General features: G+C 44.6%; 2 protein-coding genes across 6 annotated transcripts in view; one reads left to right on the top strand and one right to left on the bottom strand.

Moving 5' to 3' along the window:
- Positions 1-12,056, bottom strand: part of LOC119435914 (enhancer of mRNA-decapping protein 4-like) — a 149,986-nt gene extending 137,930 nt beyond the window's left edge. For 3 of the 5 annotated variants that reach the window (XM_037702609.2, XM_049660881.1, XM_049660878.1), the window contains exon 1: positions 11,174-11,349. In XM_037702609.2, coding sequence (XP_037558537.1) covers positions 11,174-11,264 — 91 coding nt within the window. In that variant the 5' untranslated portion in view covers positions 11,265-11,349. Of the gene's footprint in view, positions 1-1,527; positions 1,644-11,173; positions 11,350-11,834 lie in introns of those variants that run through there. The other 2 variants (XM_049660880.1, XM_049660879.1) reach the window with 2 other exon arrangements.
- Positions 12,057-12,828: 772 nt separating this feature from the next.
- Positions 12,829-20,873, top strand: part of LOC119435917 (SNF-related serine/threonine-protein kinase) — a 33,315-nt gene continuing 25,270 nt past the window's right edge. The window contains exons 1-2 of the mRNA XM_037702612.2: positions 12,829-13,687; positions 14,035-14,176. Coding sequence (XP_037558540.1) covers positions 13,093-13,687; positions 14,035-14,176 — 737 coding nt within the window. The 5' untranslated portion in view covers positions 12,829-13,092. The remainder of the gene's footprint in view (positions 13,688-14,034; positions 14,177-20,873) is intronic.

Genomic DNA, 20,873 nt, shown 5'->3' on the forward strand with positions numbered 1-20,873 from the left:
TAATTAAGTTTTTAACTAATTAGCTGATGGCCCATATTGCAATTTACAAATTGTGGCCGTGGAGTTGGCAAGGCGGATCCACTTAGAATTAATTCGCAGGATGACACCAGTTTCGAGATATCATTTCCCGAAGTTTGCGGAGAAATGAATTGGCGTTCCAGTTAATTTTGTGCTTCAATGCAAAAAGCGACGTTTTGTTAAGAACCCCCCCTTAACTGGAACACCAGTGCATTTCTCCGCAAAGTTCGGGAATTAATATCTCGAAACTGGTGCCATCGCGAGAATTCGTTCCAAGTGGATCCGCCTTGCGAACTCCACGGCTACAATTTGTAAATTGCAATATGGGCCATCAGATAATTAGTTAAAAACTTAATTAGTGAATTTCTGTTAATTATTCGATTATGCATTTCAATTTCGTGTGCAAGTAATGTCCCCCTCTTCGAGTAGACCAGCTCGCGAACTAGAATGGTGCTATCTGCCACAGGCAACCTTTAGGAATTTTTGAAAGTGTTCGCTGAAACACCCTGTATATAAATTGATGCTGTACCTGTGTGTTGTCTACAACCAGAAAAAAAATAGCTTTTTTTCGATTTGCAGTTGCAGCTGGTGCAAATTTCCAAAGTTGTCTCAAAGGTTGTGGGAATTATGGATATTGATAATTCCACAAATCCAAAGGGCAGTGCCAGGAGACTCAAGTAGAGCAGACACTCCTTGCACAGCTTTCCCGCGCTGGAAGGCCAGGTGGGCCACGACAAACTCCGGAGCTCAGGTAAACATCTCGTTCCCATTCTTTGTCACGCCGTGCCATTGTTTGCCCCACAATCGACCCCGACAAACGTGCCAGTCTTAACTAGCCAGATTCTACGTGAATCATTTGGAGCTGTAAACGTTGTTGTGCTTGTGATTCTACCATGTGTTGGCGTGTTTCTGCTTGTGCTGGTCCCACCGAAGCCCGGCCGAAGCAAAAGGGAGTTGGCCGTCAAGCCTAAGCCTTACGCACATAGGCGGATTGAGAGAACCCAAGACTACAAAGTAAACACAGATGCCAACAGATTCACAAGGCTACCTTCTAAAGCCTTATTCTGATTATTGCATGACAATGCATGCTCCTAAGAGTCCATCCTAAGTATGCAAATCTGCCAAATCTGCCAAAAATTTGCCAAATCCTAGACATCCAAGATGGCATAGACTGACAACACACCGTCCACTAACCAACACATCAATTTGGCAGTAGAAATGCCACTCAATCACCAGAAAACACCAATATCTCACTCACTACAGCCAACTACATGCACCTTACATCACAGCACTCCATGAAACAAAAACAGGAAACTTTACCATCAGAGGTTACAACACTCATATCACCCCAAGGCAAACAACAACCGCTATCCTCACCAAAAACCTTATCCTTGCACAGCTCCACCACATCACATATCGCATCGAGCACACATAGCTGGAGATCAAGCCCAAAATGAAAACACACACAAGCCTTTTAATTCTCAATGTGTACAGTTTACCCCGAGTCACCTCCAAGACCTCGTCCCGCTTCTAAGAGAAGTCCGTAAGCTCTCCAAATGCCAAAAACGCTTGGTAGTCAGCAATTTCAATGCCCCGAATAGGGCCTGGCGATACCAAAGTATCCTCTAGAAAAGAGAAGATGTACAAACTGCAGCCCAGCTTTATTACCTCACACTCCTAAACAAACCCCACATCGCCACACACACGATAAACAGTGTGAACAGAGACACTATACCAGACCTAACCTTTACACACCGCATCCGAAACGCCACCTGGCAATGAACCACTCAGCAGCGACATCCTGATCATTGAGATTTAAATCCCACACATCAAGGCACCAACCACAAGAAAAGCTACAGTCACAGATAGAAACAACTTCAGAAAAGACATCAAGACTCCCACACTCATCGAGATTGAAGAATGGACAACAACTCATGACACAGGTCCACAGGTACACAAAAACTATCACCCCTCACGAAAGACCACCCCATGATGGACTCGCATCTAATAGTAGCAAGACGTAATCTAATCTGCTACTTCCAGTAGCAAGACTCAATCTAATCTGCTACTGGAAGCGAAAAACAAGCCGAAAACTCATCTTATTGGGAGGCTGAGTAAAAATGTCACAGTTTCGCCCTAAGAGCGAAGCAATGAATGCGATAGCAACGCAGCAATGTCATACGAAGTAAGGTGAGCGGCTTTGGTAGCAACAACACGCAGAACTGTTGTCGACGCCATCGGCGTTTTGCCCGCGTTAGCTCAAAATGCGTGCGGCGTTGGTGACTGTTGCCGGAGCCTCTGATATATATAGGCACTTGGTGCTGCAGCTAAACGTCGCCTCCCTTCCCTCCCCCTCCCCCACGGCCTCTCGCGCGTCTGAAGAAGGCGCGTTTGCTCTACATATATGGTGATTGTAAAGGAGAAAAGAGACGCCTACTTCTCCAGCCCTTAAGCGAGCACGGCGCAGAACGCGCGTTTGTTCTCCGCCGCGCGTTCACTCCCCGTGAAAGACGCGCCCCTCGCGCCCTTTCACTCGCACATACAGCGTTCGGCGCGCGGTGACGATTTCATCTCCAAATGACGTCATACGGAACCTCACGGCGACGGCAACGGCGACGCCGACGGCAGAAATCTGCTTTTGAGTGTCCATATAATTGCTATCGCAATAATATGCAGAAGCCCTAAGCAGACGTAACTGGGGCGAACCTGCACACAATTTGCAAGGCACCATCAGCCCAATGTGCACCTGGGCCTTACTCTACACCCTCCTGGATAAGACGAACACCCAAGGCAAACAGCAAGACAACACATACAAAGACTTGTGCACAGCTACTTGGGCACCAACCAAGGCCTACCCGAGGACATCAAAGCCAAATACATGGGCAACCTCCATTCCACGGTCCAAACAAGAACCCCCGAATACAGTGGAAACCCAAATCATGCAATGGATGAACACTTTGCAAGAAGCAAAATTGACGTGGTCCTTTTTCACACCACATGATAAACGCATCGCCAGGCAAGGACCACATCGCAAACAAACTGCTACTTCAAGATACATGGACCAACTACTTCACAATATCAATGATTGCTCCGCAATGAAAAGGGCAGTGTCAGCCCAACGCCACACACTGAACGAGCTGGCACTAAACGAACCTACGTAAACAGTGCTTGGCGGACTTAAGAAACGGTCCGAAGAATGAGCAGGCTAGCACCTATGGGGAACCTGAGTCGGCAGCTAAACTTGCAATACAGCCAGACCACTTTCCACACACCGTACTCGCGCATTCCTTTAGCTTGGTGCATGGTTTCAGAGAGGCAGAGCGTGCCTGGTTGTAGGAAAGGCATTCGCCGACAGGTGGTCTGCAGGGTATACTTCTGCGGGGTCATCATCTCCAAGTGACAGCGTTTACGTTAACGCAATGCAGAACAAGTGGATCCCCAGAAATGCACACTACAGTGGTGTTTAACTGTTTATACCCAAAGGATGCCAAGTGTGAACCTGAAGACCCTGTGTACAGCTAATTGTTATGAGAACGAACAACACCGGCATAGGCACCGGGTGGCTGTCATAAGGTGCCAGTGGCGTGATGGCGAACGGCAGCATTCAGAGCACTGGCATGTGAAGCAGACGACGGGACGAAGACGCTCACTGTGGTTCCACTGATTTCGCACTGTGGGTTTAAGGCCTGACATACCGAAAAACTCATTTTCGTGTGTCTGCTTTTGAGAAAGGTAGCCATTTGTACAAGGCAGGTCACATTCCTGGCATCAAGTAATATGAAAGTTGTTCAATAAAGACTGAGGCTGTGAAATCTTCTGAAAATTATTCATCGGCACTTTTATCCCTTTCTGTATGATACCCAGTAAGTGAAAAACATGCTTAGATAACTTGAGTCAAGCAATCTTGATACTTGCTTAAAAATCACCGCCAATGCATTTCTACACCTGACTCCATGTCATGTTCCACATCAAAGCAATGTCACTTCTTTTACCGTTCCTCAAAGCATTGCTACAATTCACTTACCCGTTTTACAGTCCAAATGAGGCACTCTTGGACTTCTTTATGTACCTCACAGTAAAAAGGGACATTCCTTTGACATAAAACAAGATTTACCCAAGGCATTGGAGGTAATATTAAAGTAGGTGTGAAAAGATGGCTTGACTCACGCTATCTAAGCGTGGTAGAAACGTCAAGACGCATGCATTTCACTTAATCATACAGAAAGGGATAAAAGTGCCGATGAATTTTCATAAGTAAAGATTTCACAGCCTCAGTCTCGGTCTTTATGAAACAACCCTCGTATATAAAGTAGAAAACTAGTGCAAATTGTGATGCAAATGCAGCACCCCACAAACAGAGTTTACCACGGCAATCTAAGATGTGGAACTCCAGCAGTTACTTTCCAGACATTATTTTGCGGTGCCTGTCAACATTGTCGCCTATTTAATCATGTAAATAGGCGAAGCAGCATAAAAAAAAAGAGATGTGTACGTCTCCCCCTTTTTTTTTTTTCTTGAACTGCTTCGCCGATTGCACATGTGTCAGTAAGTTCCCATTCTCTGCCCGTTGCAATTCTTTTTATCCTTGCAATGTTTCACCAATATTCCTGTCTTACATAGAAACTAGACCAAGGACCAATGTTAAGTCCTGCTCCATTTCACACACCTTAGCGCTACGAGAGCAGTCAGTGGTGGCAAGTGTGAACACGTCGCTGCATTTGCATTCGCCATCGAGGGAGGCACAGCAAACAGTCATGTGCCAGGCGCAACCAGAGTGCGAAGTGCGAGGAAGGAAAGTATACCCTATAAGGAAGACTGATACAGTGACAGGATAGCGGTAACCAAGCTCTGGACGCGTTACACCTGCAGTGGCGAAGCTGCACAATTCACATGGGGCACAAAGCTCTTGCTTATGAACGGCTGCTTTTTAATGTTAGAACTAGACCAAAGCAAAGCAGCCTCGTAAATGTGCAGTGCTCAGTGAATGAAACAGACTACTCAGAGTGCGCAGCTGCCTCAGTTTATTTTTGGGGGGGCGAGCGTTGGGTGATCGCAGTGGGACCAAATTCAGTCACAATGCGTCACAAAGGTTCTCGCTTTCATATACCACGATGAATCAGCTCGGTGTTCCCAACGCTTACAGTTAGCGCAAAAAGCGCCGGCAACCATGCGCTCAGAGTATCGCATTTCAAATGGGAAGCTCTGCATGTATGTTACCTACAGACCGTGCATATCCAGTCTTTCGACCGTAATGACCTCAATGAAAAGCGATTGAAGTGAATTGCCGCACCAGCTTGTCATGTTTCACTAACTGTTCATGCACCCAAAAATGCAACATGTTTAATCATACTTGGTTTGACACGGAAAAACACAAAACAGAAAAAACAATAGAACATGTTAAATCAACAAAGACTGCGGGGCAGAGCATGCGGCTCCCGGCTCAGCCATCACATGCCAATACATTCGCAGCGCCACCGCATGAAAGCGCCACCGGTCCAAACTCATCCCACGCCCGGTGCCTATAGCAGTTGTTCACACGCCAATCTATGTCTGCAGGGGCGGACGAAAGCGGGAGCAATCGGTGATCTACCAGAACCAATGATTGTTGTGGTTGTGCAGTCTGAGAGGTTGCTACGAGTCTGAGACCAATGAACAACTCCTGGGAAAGACTACGGCTAAGCTCAAGACAAATGAACAGCTGCTGGGAAAGACTACTGCCAAATCTGGACCACGGACAAATTTTGTGAAGAACTGTCAGTTGATCAGACGTTACTGCGCATTGTAGTGTGAAATATTTAAATAGAGGATCCAACCTTTGGGGGGGACACAGGACAAGGAATAAAGATCTGACCAATTTCCATGCTTGTCTGAAAAAAGCATTCGCATTCGCAACACAAGCAGAGTTGCGAATAGGAGTCTCGGAGCGTAAATCGAACTACATATAAGGCCACCAATACCAGTCCCATCAAGCTCCACAAATCGTAACTAGCAGTATCCCACAATCATGGAGTCATGCAGAGATCATCCTAATACCGGAACCCAACATACCCATCAGGACTCGCAACCTAAAACCAATATCACTAACATCATAAGCAGGCAAGCTCTTCAAACATATGGTGCTGAATCTCACACCATACCTGGAAGAACAAAATCTACCACCCCAGAAACAATGCTCGGATTTCAGCCACATCTTTCCACTTAAGACATACTACTTCAGATCAAGCACAACATCAGTGACAACCTACAGAAAAGACCACATAAAGCCAACAGACAATGAAGCCAAGGAAAGCACCGGGGAAATTAAGTGTAGTTGAAATTGGAATGTAGAAAATAATGAAATATGTAGAAATAATGAAAGTAGACGAAAAGATAACTTGTCACCGGCAGGAGCTGAACCCGCAACCTCCGCATTACGCATGCGGTGCTCTACCAATTGTGCTACAGCGACAGCCATCAATTCGTCCATTAACTTGGGTATTTATGTTTTACTAGATCTATCCCTAGGAGTGTTAGCCAGTGCCACTCAGAACCACAGTAGGCGGATGTGGAATTTAGTGGACGAATTAATAGCTGTTGCCCTAGCACAATTCGTAGTGGAACGCAGGCGTAATGTGGAGGTTGCGGATTCGGCTCCCACCGGCGACAAGTTATCTTTTCGCCTACTTCCCCCCCCCCATTTCCCCCCTTTTCTTCATTATTTTCTACATTCCAATTTCAACCACACTTGATTACACCGATGCTTTCCTTGGCTTCATTGTCTGTTGGCTTTATGTGGTCATGATCAACAAAATCGAGCCCCTCGGTTCCCCCTTCTTCTCTCACCTATAAACAAGAAATACCAAAGCAATCCTCCCCATCAATGGCCAAAGCAGCTTTTGACAATATCCAACACATATCACTGTGGAGAGAGGCTTTTCAACTATGTAAGAGACTTCCTCCACAACAGAACTGCAACCACTGTCATCAGAGACCTATGCACTCCTACACAACACACAGCACTACATGGTACCCCACAAGGGCCATGGTGATCTCGCCAGCACTCTTTAACCTAGCCATGAGCTCCCTGCCAGGCAAACTAGCTCAAATAGAGGGTACACGCCATGTGCTATATGCAGATATTATAGAATAGTTAATTGTTGGGCTAGTTGGTTCTGCATAACTGAACAAGTAACTCAGCGAAATATAAAAAACAAACAAGAAAGGGACAAACAAGGTCGTCCTTGTTTGTCCCTTTCTTGTTTCTGTCTTTTATATTGCGCTGAGTTACTTGTTCAGTTATGCAGATATTATGATCTGGACACTTCCGGCACAGTCGAAGCATACCTACAACGTATCAGCCTAACATGTAACCCGGAAAAATCAGAATTGCTCATCCTATGAAAACGGATCCTATGAAAACGGAATTGCTGTAACTACTGCCACAGAACCCAGATCTCAAAGGAGTGGTGAGCGGCACACCAGTACCCACGGTACCCAAACTATGAATACTTGGCTTACATATTCCCAAAGACTGGGCAGGAGGACCAGAACTCCTCTGCCTCCAAACGTCCATAAACCAAATAATCGACCTCATTCAAAGACTCACTAAAAACCAGCAGGGTCTCAAGGAGGAAGGACAGTGTAAAAATCATCCAAGCATTCATATACATTCACCTAATTAATGTACAGTACGTCATACCTAGTACTCAAAAATGCAGAAATTAAATATAATTTACAAGACAAATTGCCCCTAGGGCTTGCCACCACCACATTGACTGACAAACTGCTGCAACTTGAAATCCACAAAATGTGGGAAGAGCTTATTGAAGCACAGCAAGTCAGTCAGCTTAACCGTCTACAATGAACACCCACTGACAGGGGAAATCTCACCAGACTGGGGTCCCCCTCAAAGATACTAGACATCAACCAAGACGCATCCTACTCTACATTAGAGAAAGCATCTCATCTACATATCAAGCACCCCACAACACATGCACCTAGAATATGATAAAGAACAATGCCACAGACGAGTCATACATCCCCAGCAACAACTAGCATGACACACCCCCGATGTACGCCACACGGAAGCTGCAAAATCCCCAGCCGAATACTCTCCGACACATGGTTCTAAACTGTCCTCGCACGCCGAGGCCAGCTCCATGGCCTCTACCATCACCCATACCACGCTGGCAGGCCCTGCTGTCCAACCCGACCCTGGAGGTCCAGCTCTGGCTGACCAACAGGGCGGCGAAGGCAGCTGACGAACCACGACTTCCTGGACTGAGGAAGCAGGCCATAACAAATGCAACAATTGCTTGAATAAATGTTTAGTCAAGTAAGTGCAAAACTGAAGGCCCATTGGCTAGGCTGTGCACTTAACAAAACTGCATGCAGCTTGTTATTCACAAATTGAATGTTCCTTCATGAAAGGGAAAGCTGTCATTAATCCAAAAGTAGCCACAAAGATGCAAAGGAAACCAATATGCATTTCACACAGGCGAATTGAACATGCGACCAATGCCTTTCTGGGTCAGTCACTCGACTATCCGAGCTAACCAGGACCCTAGCAGATGGCAATGTGAGGCCAGATTAATCAGCGAATTGATTTGCTATAAGGCTAAGGCTATTTTCATGTGCAACATGACAGTATATGTCCTAATGTAGATTCAGTGCATTATCGTGTGACTTCACCATACAGATCCACTCCTAATGCGAGGTTGACAACACACAAGAAAAATTATTTTCTGTTGCAAGCTCGAACAAGGGCACTATGTCTCCAAAGCACATGGATGTAATATGCAGTACATATCAAACTATCAAATACAACAGCACTCGTAAGAAAACTTGCACCATAATAACATACTCAAAGTTTTTCTTTAAAGAAAAGCATGAAGCCCACTGTAAAGCAGTGTCTATTCTACAGGCCATGACCACTAGTAGCTGTGTCAAATAGTTGTTTCCACACAAAGAAGCATGTGACTTACAAATTCTGTTCTACATATCCAGTCAACTTTGCATTAATAGGAAGCTAATGGTAGAATATGCCAACAATGTCATCAACTGTTTTACAATTATGCGACTTCACTTCTTTTTGTGCACTGCAGTTAACCTAGGACCGCATTTTAAACTTTTTTGGTCAAGCTATTGTGTGCACTGATTGGCTTATATTATGGGGTTTATTGCTCCAAAGCAACTTAATGGCCTCGTAGTTGATGGCTTATTATTATTCAAAGCCCAATACATGAGAACTTTCGCATTCTAACCCATCGGAATGCGGCTGTCGTGGCTGGGAACTGTACCTATGAAGTCTTGCACAGCAGTGGGTGTATTGATTGGTTAAATCATTGACAGGGTGTTTGCCGCAAAAAGGCAAAAGTATCTCCCAATGTGACTGATCAGGAATACAGGATCTGATTCCAACACAGCACAGTAGTTAGGAATGAATGAAATACTGCAAGTTTGGCATACATGCCTGCTCCACTCTTGAATATAAACATCAAAACAGCCACGACATGAGAGGTTAATCATGCAGTCTATATATCTTGGGAAAATTTCACTTCTGCTTATTTAGGCAAAATCACTGCTATACAGATACATGCAAGAACACATGTTACACATTTCAGCTCTAAAAGCTTGGTGAGACTAATTTAACAGCGCCCAGGTCGATGAAAGCTTAAGCAAACTAAGCCGCAGAAGGAGCGCTAGCTTGTCTTACCTGTCACCCAGTAAAGACGAATCGCAGCACAGAAAATTTCATGTCATTACGTTCTCAGGTAATTTCACTATGCAGAGTGTCACGACAAGGTTAGTGAAAAGTTTTACTCTAAACGATCGCGTGAAATCGTAAAATGATTTTGGAATGGGAAGCCTTTTGGAACGGCTCGGGCGCACGTGCAGCCCCGTATTGAGAAAAACGAAGCCAACGCTACCAAAAAAAAAAGAAAGAAAGAATTACCTAGTACTGAGCGGCCCTAGTAAATACAAAAACGCACTCCTAGGCGCTGCTAAGACATTTCTTGCCACGAAACTAACTCTTGAAGGCATCTGGCGTGTCCACTTCTAAACAGCAGAGCGTTACGCGATCAAAGATTCCATAGCCAAATTTATGACGTTACTTACATATCAAGAGTGTTCCACTCTTGAATATAAAAATCAAAACAGCCACGACATCAGAGGTTAATCATGCAGTCTATATATCTTGGGAAAATTTCACTTCTGCTTATTTAGGCAAAATCACTGCTATACAGATACATGCAAGAACACATGTTACACATTTCAGCTCTAAAAGCTTGGTGAGACTAATTTAACAGCGCCCAGGTCGATGAAAGCTTAAGCAAACTAAGCCGCAGAAGGAGCGCTAGCTTGTCTTACCTGTCACCCAGTAAAGACGAATCGCAGCACAGAAAATTTCATGTCATTACGTTCTCAGGTAATTTCACTATGCAGAGTGTCACGACAAGGTTAGTAAAAAGTTTTACTCTAAACGATCGCGTGAAATCGTAAAATGATTTTGGAATGGGAAGCCTTTTGGAACGGCTCGGGCGCACGTGCAGCCCCGTATTGAGAAAAACGAAGCCAACGCTACCAAAAAAAAAAAAAAAAAAAAAAAAAAAAAAAAAAGAAAGAAAGAATTACCTAGTACTGAGCGGCCCTAGTAAATACAAAAACGCACTCCTAGGCGCTGCTAAGACATTTCTTGCCACGAAACTAACTCTTGAAAGGCATCTGGCGTGTCCACTTCTAAACAGCAGAGCGTTACGCGATCAAAGACTCCATAGCCAAATTTATGACGTTACTTACATACCAAGAGTGTTGGAGAAGCTAATATCTTCGGCGTATAAAGAAACACTTGTCACTGTAAAAAACCGATCGCGGTTTTACTTGATGGAACGTATCTCGCGCGTGCGCGCCGGAATATCAACCGGCTAAACAAAGACGACGCAAAGAACACAACTCCTGAAACGCACGTAGTATCCGATTGGCGTTATTGCGCTAGCACTTATATAAACGCAAGAGCAAATGTATCAAAGTATTTTGCAATCAAGATTTTCAGTGTGCATCGCACCGCAGATACAGCACTAGGGATCAGAGAAGCGCGAAGTCCAACACCGACTAGCTTTAGGAATGGTAGTTGTCAAAATGGGCTTAAGCCTAGTCCCAAATGATCCTGACTTACAGGGAGCAGATGGCGTTTTCCCCACGTGAAGAATATCTTTCAGCAACCTTGTGGCCTCATTCGGGTCAATAGAACTTTCGTGCGAATTCATACCAGAGAGCAGCTTCCTACACCTCGCACACAGCAGGCGACCGAACGCAAATCTCGCTCGCGCACATGCTCCACTAAATGGACAAGGCGCGAGCGAGAAAGGTTCAAGTGGTTCTGACCGATAGGGTACGCTAGTAACAGTTCGCAAATGGCCGAGAATTTCTGCCATGGTACAGCTGAGCGGGCTGAATCATGGGCTGAACCAAGGTTGGGCATGGTTGAGCTGAACATGGTCAGGTGCTAGCTAAACGATGCAGGTTGAGTTCACTGCAGTTGTAGGACCACGCTTGAAACTCAGTGAACAAGCTTTACAATGCGGACAATGACAAATGCCACTACTGCTTGTGTCCTAGCAGTAGAACCGCAAAACTGGCAGAACCATAAAATGTGAGTTGGTGGAGTTGACTGCCGCAGACTGCAGTTCTGGCCAGGACCACGTCTAGCCTGTGGGCACGTTTAACCCCTGACCAATGCCTCCTTTGTTGCCCTGACTTAATGGCAAGAGCAATGACAAACGTTGCTGTAAAACGCCTGCTTTTTATCGACATTTCAGTTTCCCCACAAAACTTACATTTAGGACGGGGGACACTTCTCGGCATTCTACACGCAGAGGGTCTTCGAAGACATTGATGCGTCATATGCGAGTAGAGTCGCAGTGTTTGCGCTGCTGATTGTTGAGGCGATAACCTCGAGACTCCGCTTCCTAATTGCATCCTTCGCACGCAATGAGGCCAATCCTGAACGTTGAAAAGAAATAAAGACGCGCAATCTGAGACTACACGGGGTCGCACGGTATCACCGGTCGCGGTTACACAGCAGATGAACCATGAACAAACAAGAAAATGGACGACGTAAGCGTCTGACCACTGATCTAGCCGGGGCCGGTATTTTGTAGCGATGCGTTATGCTTTATTCTATACTAACTAGTCTTACCATCCACCGCTCACGGCCGGCTGATCCCGTTGATAACGTGAGTGGACCGTCGCTCTGACCACTGCGAAGCGCGAAAAGGCATTAGCATCGAAAAGGCATCGCTGCAAAATACCGGCCTGATCTAGTTTATCTCAGTCATGACGGTGCACATTTGCGAGTTGTGCATCTGAGCACTAGCGGTAGTAAACTTTTCGGAGGTAATTTCTTTTATTTCTGTTATGCGTTTCATTGAAAAAAAAAAAAAAGATTTATATAAATGATCGTAGCTGGAACCAGCGGTGCTGGAACATGCAGCATCGATAGCGTAGTCCATGTGACATTTTACTGTGTCGTTATGGTGTCGTCTTTGGCAGACCAACGCATACACACCGCGGTCACTCCTGTGGGATAAAATTAGTTTTTATCTGTGGGCGCAACGACATGCCCTTAGTTGCAATGTTTTATTCTTAAGCGTTGCCTGCGGATTCAGCTTTAAAATGTTCGTCGGAGTATCTAAAAAGTAAAACCGACACGACAACGCTGCGCAACACGGCAGAACGTTGGAATCGGTGCAGAAGGCAAAATATACGGTGTTACTAAAAACACTAAATAGTAAACACACACACACACACACGAAGTTGCAATACACCAGCAGCGACGCGACGTTGCAGTAGGCAAAGTATGGAGCAACTATAAAAATTAAACGGTAAAGGTAAAACCACGAGACCCACGAGAGCACGGTGTGCGCAAATGTCTGCGCAGTAGGCGCCGCTACGTCTGTTGACTGCTGGTCGGTCCAGTAACCACTTAAAGTTTTTTTTCTTTATTTCTTCCTACGAAGACGTTGTCGCCTGTGGACGACACGTTTAATCTGCGGCACAGCGGGGCTCCCGGTGGGAGCGGCAGCGGGCCAAAGAATGAACAGGCCTAAGCATCAGCAACAGTATGACCCGAAGATCGCGGGTCTCTACGATCTTGGCGACACACTCGGCCGGGGCCATTTTGCAGTGGTGAAGCTTGCTCGGCACGTCTTTACGGGAGAGCAAGTTGCCGTGAAGGTGATCGACAAGACTAAGCTGGACGACGTTTCGAGGGCCCACTTGTTTCAGGAGGTCCGCTGCATGAAGCTGGTGCAGCATCCGAACGTTGTGCGGCTGTACGAAGTCATCGACACTCAGACGAAACTCTACCTTGTGCTCGAATACGGCGATGGGGGAGACATGTACGATTACATCATGAAGCACGATCGAGGCGTCAGCGAGCAAGCCGCACGCAAGTACTTTCGGCAGATCGTGCATGCTATTTGGTACTGCCACAAGCTCCACGTCGTGCACCGTGACCTTAAGCCGGAAAATGTGGTCTTCTTTGAGAAACTGGAAATGGTCAAGCTCACGGACTTCGGCTTTAGCAACAAGTTTTGTCCAGGCCAGAAACTCGAGACTTCTTGCGGCTCCCTGGCTTACTCGGCCCCCGAAATCCTCTTGGGCGATTCGTACGACGCGCCCAAAGTCGGTGAGAACGGCCTTTCCGCAGCGATCGGCCCTGTTGGCTTCGCAGTTTCTGTTCGATGAACACACCAATTTGCTTCTGAGATGCACGAATGCTTTACGTAATGCACATAATTTACGGCGCGACATTCCTTTTAAATTTCTGGATGTGCCGTGGTGATCTTGTAAAATATTTCAGCATATTCTAACTATGCACAATGCCTATCAGTATCTCTGCTAATTGTGGACATTGTGTATTTGCACATGTTCACTTTAGGCGTGTGTAGCTTGTTTTCGTATATCACTCCCTTGTAGTGCTTCGCTAGTAGGCAATTGTGGTGTATATTAACCATGACTTGTGGTTTGTGGCAGATGTCTGGAGCCTGGGGGTTATCCTCTACATGCTGGTTTGTGGCCATGCCCCTTTCCAAGAAGCCAATGACAGCGAGACACTCACCATGATAATGGACTGCAAGTACACCATCCCCCCTTATGTCTCTGATGACTGCAAAAGGCAAGGGTTGCTTTTGTAAATGTCGCCCTTGTCTACTGCGAACATATACCTTGCATAAAAGTGTGTTCCACGTATCACAGCTCTTGACAGTGTTGACTGTAAGTGACATGTGTTATTAATATTGTACACCCTGTTGCAAAGAAGTAAGGGCCAGGTAGCCATCTGACCTTTAATTTTTTGTTATAAGGTGCACATACTCTTTGAAAGAGCTTATGTCTCCCATGCATTAAAGGTGCTCATTCAATTTTTGACTATGACAAAAAGATGTGCAAAGGAGTTGTGCCCATGCAGGATGGTTGCAGCTCTTTCATGAAGGGAGCAGATCAGGTAAATAAGTTTGTCATTTATAATCTGCCTTCATGTCCATGCATCTTCAGAGAGTAAATTTAATGCCTTGACATTCATTGTCCACGTGCTGTAGGTAAATGAAACTAATGAGCCTTTTAGTGCTTTAAGGCATTAAACAGTTTGTCATCAGCATGTGATTATTATCTGCATAGTTGCACATGTGCATAAACAAACATGTTCAGCCCTGCTTTGCTGGATCTGTCATTTCATGCTAGGCCATCTGAACAAATTCTTACAGGTTGATTGGTGCTGTAAGGTTACTTTAAAAAAGAGAAGAAACCCACATCTGCTGACAGAATGCATTATTCTAAATTTCTGTCAGAATTTTTTGCTGTAATATGCCACACATTCTCTGAAAATTTCTAGCTGCTGTGGTGGCTCCAGCAGTCATAGTGTGGTTTTGCTGTTGAGAACAAGGTGGCAGGTTCAATCTTGGCTGCCTGCATTTCAATAAGGGCCGAATCTAAACGTGGTTGACATTCCATATTGGTGCCGATTGAAGAAACCCAGGTGGCTAAAGTAATCTAGAGCCCTCCCCTCCAGGGCGTCTCAGTGTATGTGGAAGTTTTGGATGTTGCACCAAATTAGTTGCCAATCATTGTGAAAGTTATTTGTGCAAAATATAAAGACATTGGACAAATAACTTTCCAAGCTCATTTCGGGTTGCAATCTAAATGTGATTAGAACAGAAAGAAATGATGCTTTCTGGGAAAGTATGCAAGCATGCATACAAGTGATTCCACTGTGGAAGCTTCAGTCCAGAATTTTGTTGATGAATGAAATACTCTGTACCATCTGTAGCTTTCTTTAGAGCTATTGTAAACAATTTTAGCTAAATCAAAGAATGGTTGCTGGGTGTGACTTACCACATCTGGGAATGCTGCACTTACATTGTAGTAAATTTGATGCTGCCACCTTCCAATGTAAATACCGAATAATTACAATATATTACTTCGCCATATATATTACCAAGTAATATATTGTGACAAGCACATCTGGAATGAGGCATGCATAATTGGTACTGCAAGTCTAGAGAATCTAAAAAATTGAGTGCAGTGTGGTTTGTGGACAGCGTACCACTCTCAGTGAACACTGTAGCAAGATAGAGCAGCATGCCTATCATCCTCCCCTGCACCATGGCCATTTTCCATCTTGCCTTTGAGAATAGTCTATAGTCATATGAATATACGCTGTGTATTTTGTGGTCAGCTCAGCGATTGTGAAAACTCGTCATTATGAGTATAATGTGTAAAACAGACGTTTCAGTTTAATAATACTAAATTAAAGCAGTCACAACCTGCCATAACTCTAACCATGTATTCCTTTACCCTGCCCTTTAGAATACACACTGTTGTTTCAGTATGCATGCAGTCTACAGCTTCTGAAGTACAACTTCCATTTGGCCATGTGGGTGGGCTGAAATTACTTGGAGCTGTTTTCACAGGAGGTATCAGAATGTTAGTTATCTCAACCTCGTAGAATGCAAATGATTGCTGACCTGTTCACAATTGGAAATTGGTTGCAGAGAAGTTTTATTTGCAGTTGTACATAATCGGGAAAGAAAATTACATTATGGTGGTTCATTTGTTTTCAAGTACAGTTTCACATTCTAGGATACTTAGGTACATTATAGCAGTATCATTTGTTTTGTCGGGTATCTGGTTTTTATGATATTTTCGACTTTTCATTTTCTTATGTTAAATGAAGGTCCTAGACTGCTAAACTCTAGAAAAAATACTGCCAAGCCTCAGAGCACCCTAAATAATTGAATATACTAGCTTTTCTACAGCCAGTCATGGTTTCGTTTCCCAGGAGGTTACTGTGTCGTGACATCGTGACCGAGAAGGTGGGAGTTGGATATCGAGACTTTTTGGCACTCGCTCCAGCTTGTTCAATCGCCTCCCATGCTGTTATTCCTTTGTAAGGCCCGATGTAGCAGCATATAGCCAACGGCCGAGCAAACCGGAGCAAGTATCAAAATGTCGCAATGTGCAGGCCCGATGTAGCAGCATATAGCCAATGACAGAGCAAACCGGAGCAAGTGTCAAAATGTCACAACGTGCTGCCTTTTGCATCATGATATCGCGGCACTAGAACCTCCTGTAAAATGAAATTGGAAAAGATCCATGTACATTGATACATGGATAAAATGATTGATTGATTATTAAACTAAAGTGGAATCTCGTTGATACAATCTTCGCAAGAACCAGAAAATAAAACGTATCATCCAAAAATCGTATCACCCAAAGCAAGCCCCAAAACGTAAGAAAACAGGCTTACTTCGTGACAAACTCGCTAGCAAAGCTTCCTGTGGCGTGTAGTGATACTTCTCCGCATAACACATACGTTATGCGGAGCAGCATCACTCAACATCACACGAACTGCAGCCAAAACACTTTTATTAAGCAACTTTAAAATAGCTTGTCACTTCTCGCTGAACTTTCTTTTTTTTTTTTTTCCAAGTCCGTAAACAAGTTCTTTTGAAAGCTAAAAAACTAAGCTGCCATTTTCTCACTCAACTGCGCATTTGCGATGAAGCCCCGAAGAGTGTCTAACGCTGCGAGTGCGTCGCCAGCAGTTGAGCACCGGTCGCCGCAGCTGTCACCACCTCCTTCGGTGCTGATGATATCGAGTTCTTTCAAAGTCAGTGCCTTGCATTTCCTTGACATAGACTTGTAGGTCATGGCACCATGGGGCCAAGAATTCTGAAAGGAACACTGTAGTGACACAACGAGCGATACGACTAGCTGACGAGGGCAGGCGCTTCATTCAGCCACGTGACGGCAATAAGATCTCGCCTGAAAAGCCAACCAAAACAAGCACGAGCGAAAGGTGATGCCAGCAGATGATACAACGAGTACGAAAATAGCGGTCAGGCGGGTCCCTGCATAAGTCACTGAAGGGGCAGCTTTCATTGGTCTGCTCCGCTCGCGGCTCGTTTGCCGCCGAGGCGCGCAATTTAAATTGGTCCAGGTACAGCTTTTGTGGCGCGCAGCGCGCATTTTTCCTCTAGTGTCGCCGGCCTTTAACACATTGTTCGTGGGTCGTTGGAATGTAATTTAATCTAGTACACTTGCATATAAAGCTACGAGTTTTAGAAATACCAGTTTGCAGTCGTATCGTACAATTTCAGGTGAAAACGCGATCATATCAACCGCATGAAAATACATTGCTCCTATGGCGTGTTGGCCGGGAAAAAAGAAAATGTATTACGCAGAATCGAATCAACGAGGTTCACTGTATTGCTGATCAGCTTGCATGAAATTTGGACAGAATGCAGACCAGTCTTTCTGGAAGTATAAAACACATAAATTCTCTTGCATCGCAGGTGGTACCCTAGAACCCTTGCGAGCTACCGCCTTCAGACGAACATTCTTTGCTACACTGCAATGATGAGATTTAGCTTCAGCTGTCTGTGTTTAGTGGTCATCTCCACAAGAGTGCGTGAAGGAAATATTGTTTTGCCGCACAGCCACCAAATCTTGCTGTTAAAAGACTCAGCCGCATTGCGAGATGCTTGCCCTCAAATCAACGAAATGCTGGCTTTTCGCTTTTCAGCCTCTCATATGTAGCAAGTGTAGCCTTTGCCTGAGCACTGGTGAAAAGTGGAGAATGAGCTGGTGCTGACTTGGCTAGGGGTAGTACTCGCTTGTTGTTACACCAAGAAAGCTCACCATCTGTGCAAAACTTGTGGTTGTGAGCCGGGCAGTATAATGGAAAAATGAAGCCCCTACAGCTGTCATGCCTCGATTAGAATAATTTTCACAGCTTTCTGGTTGGGAGAAACATCTTGATTATTTAGAATGGCAAAGTAATTTTTTTTGTGTGTGATTCTTTCAACCTGCATTTCTCCTTAAAGGGCCCCTCACCAGGCCACATAGCAAAATTTGGTTATACGCTGCAAGTTGTTACATGCCCCCTAAGGAATGTTTTACTGCAACAATTTTTCAAATTAGTTCATTAATAGCAGAGATAGAAATATCTATCTATTTCTATCTATTTGAAGAGGCGCAAACCCATGATTTTAGGAGGCGGGCGTGACCGCGAATATAGACTGGGAGACTCTTTCCACTTGCCCCATCTAGCCTCTGCAAGCAAAATTCCTTCCCTGTAGTCTCTCATACTGGAGCCAGAGGTTCGCGTGACGGATATGTCACGGGCCCCGCCTTATTCCTTCCCCCCCCCTTGTCATGTTTTTTCTGAGTGGCACACTGCGGTGATGGTCTCGCGCGTGAGCTGTTGCGTTTGTCTTCGTTTGGCGCAGCGGCCGGCTTTTCGCACTCTGCACGAGAACACCTGATAATGCCGCAATCTCGAGCAATGAGGAAGGCGTGAGAGGATGAAAGAGCACGAGCTCGGCACTGGAACACAGTAGAAAATACCAGTTTCGTTCTCTGCCCGCACAACTGCATGACGCGGGAACAAGCAGACGAAATGGAAGCACATCTCTCTTGCTACGGTGCAAAGTAAAACAAAAACGTGCAGACATTCAGTTTCTATGTTTTATTATTTCTCTTAGCTTTAATTTGTCTATTGAAGCAACAGATTAAACAAATAACTTATGTTGCCTTGAATAATTCTTGAAGTCATGTGTCATTATGAGCGATGTCACACCACTGCCACATACATAGGCGTACTTGGCGCGATATATGTCGACTCTCTGGCTGCGAGCGCAGCGACCACGAGGAGAAGGGCAAACAGCGTTTGGTTTGGAATTTAAGCTGTTTCCGCGGCGTGTAGGGATGTAATACTTAGCAGACACAATCGTTAGTGCACATTGTAAGCACTGCGCTTGTCAGTTCAAAATGGCCAGACCTGGTGAGGGGCCCTGTAATGTAGGAAACTGTGACTGCAGAGGAAGAAGCCCAATTGCTTGTCAAGAAACATAAAATCACTCCATATGATAAGTATAAATTACTAATGTATACCTAAATTACATGTCACAAACAAATGACTAATTTGAATTAGCTGTGAGCAGCTAAATAACGTACTTTTACAAAATTCAATGGTATGCCCATCCATTTTTGTCAATTTTGTTTATTTCCTAGCTACTCCTAGTGGTTGACAATTTCTTGCCTGACTTGGGTACTTTTAAATTTAGAGACCCGACAGTACACGGCAGTGTAGATGTGCGAGGTATCTTTACAGTACTAAAGTCTTATGTTCTCACAATGCCATCATTATTGATCTCTTGGAGAAAATGGAGAACTGAAACGGATACATATGCTAGAATCGCCTCAGTGTTTACTGTCAGCCGCATTTGTTCTTTATTGCATGTAACTGAAAGTCATGAGACTTCCATTGAAGTGATTCTTCACGCATTTATTATCCGAAAGTTCATGTGAACTGATAAGATCCATTTAAATTGACATGAACATGACTTGAACTTGCTCATGCATGTCTTCTCTCTATATTACTAGATTAATTTTGCCCGGCATTCTGATTGTCTACTCATAACATCTACCCAAGAAATTAATAATTAAAGCTTTGAAATGAGTTAGAATTCTCTTTGTAATGCATACATTGTAGTGAGGTTGCATAATCAGGTGCAAAGTCCTGCAGTCCCAGTGGATCTAGTACAGTGCTATATAATTATGTACACTGTCTCAATTATTTAATTTCAGTCCTTCAAGCCCAACGATATTTTCTGTCTTAATCCAACATGCAATGTTTTCATTGAATGTGCTATGACTGCCTAAATTGTTAAGCCCAAACCATAGATACGCTTGTTGCGCGAGCTCGCGTCCGTGCGCCCACGCATGCGCAGACGGTGCAGCACGGTTCGTTCGCATCGAAACGCGACGCGATCATGGTGAACAGCTCCTGTCTTGTTAATGTGTGCTTGGGCTGCCTTACGTCGGCGTGGTACAATAAACTCTCGGTGAAGCAGATTTAGATCATGCAAAAAAGTGCTTTTTATTTTTTTTTTGTGCCGATCTAATAGCTCTAAAAATATAACAATTACATTTATAGATATTTAAGCATTCTGAAACACTGTCAATAACAAAGTCCGAAGTGGCGTCTGCCACTTTGGAGTCAGCACACGCTGTCGTGTGTCTCTTGTGGAAGCTTGCGCGTCCGCAAGCGTACGTGTGGTCTGGGCTTTAGGCACCCAATACTGCCTGCAGAAAAAGCGCATAGACAGTCTGTAAACATGGACAACCAGAAGCAGAATTTTGTCCATATTGACAGACTGCATTAAAAATTATGAAATGGCTTGATATGCAGGCAAAGGTCTTTTTTTGAATACACAGAGAAAGTTAGCTACTTTCTTGCTACTTCTTTTTGGGTTTAGCAAATTTCTTGCCACATTGAAGAGGTACTTTATCTACCGCTTGCTTTTATTTCG

This window comes from Dermacentor silvarum, chromosome 1, assembly GCF_013339745.2.
Source record: "Dermacentor silvarum isolate Dsil-2018 chromosome 1, BIME_Dsil_1.4, whole genome shotgun sequence".
In the NCBI taxonomy this organism is placed as follows: Eukaryota; Metazoa; Arthropoda; class Arachnida; order Ixodida; family Ixodidae; genus Dermacentor; species Dermacentor silvarum.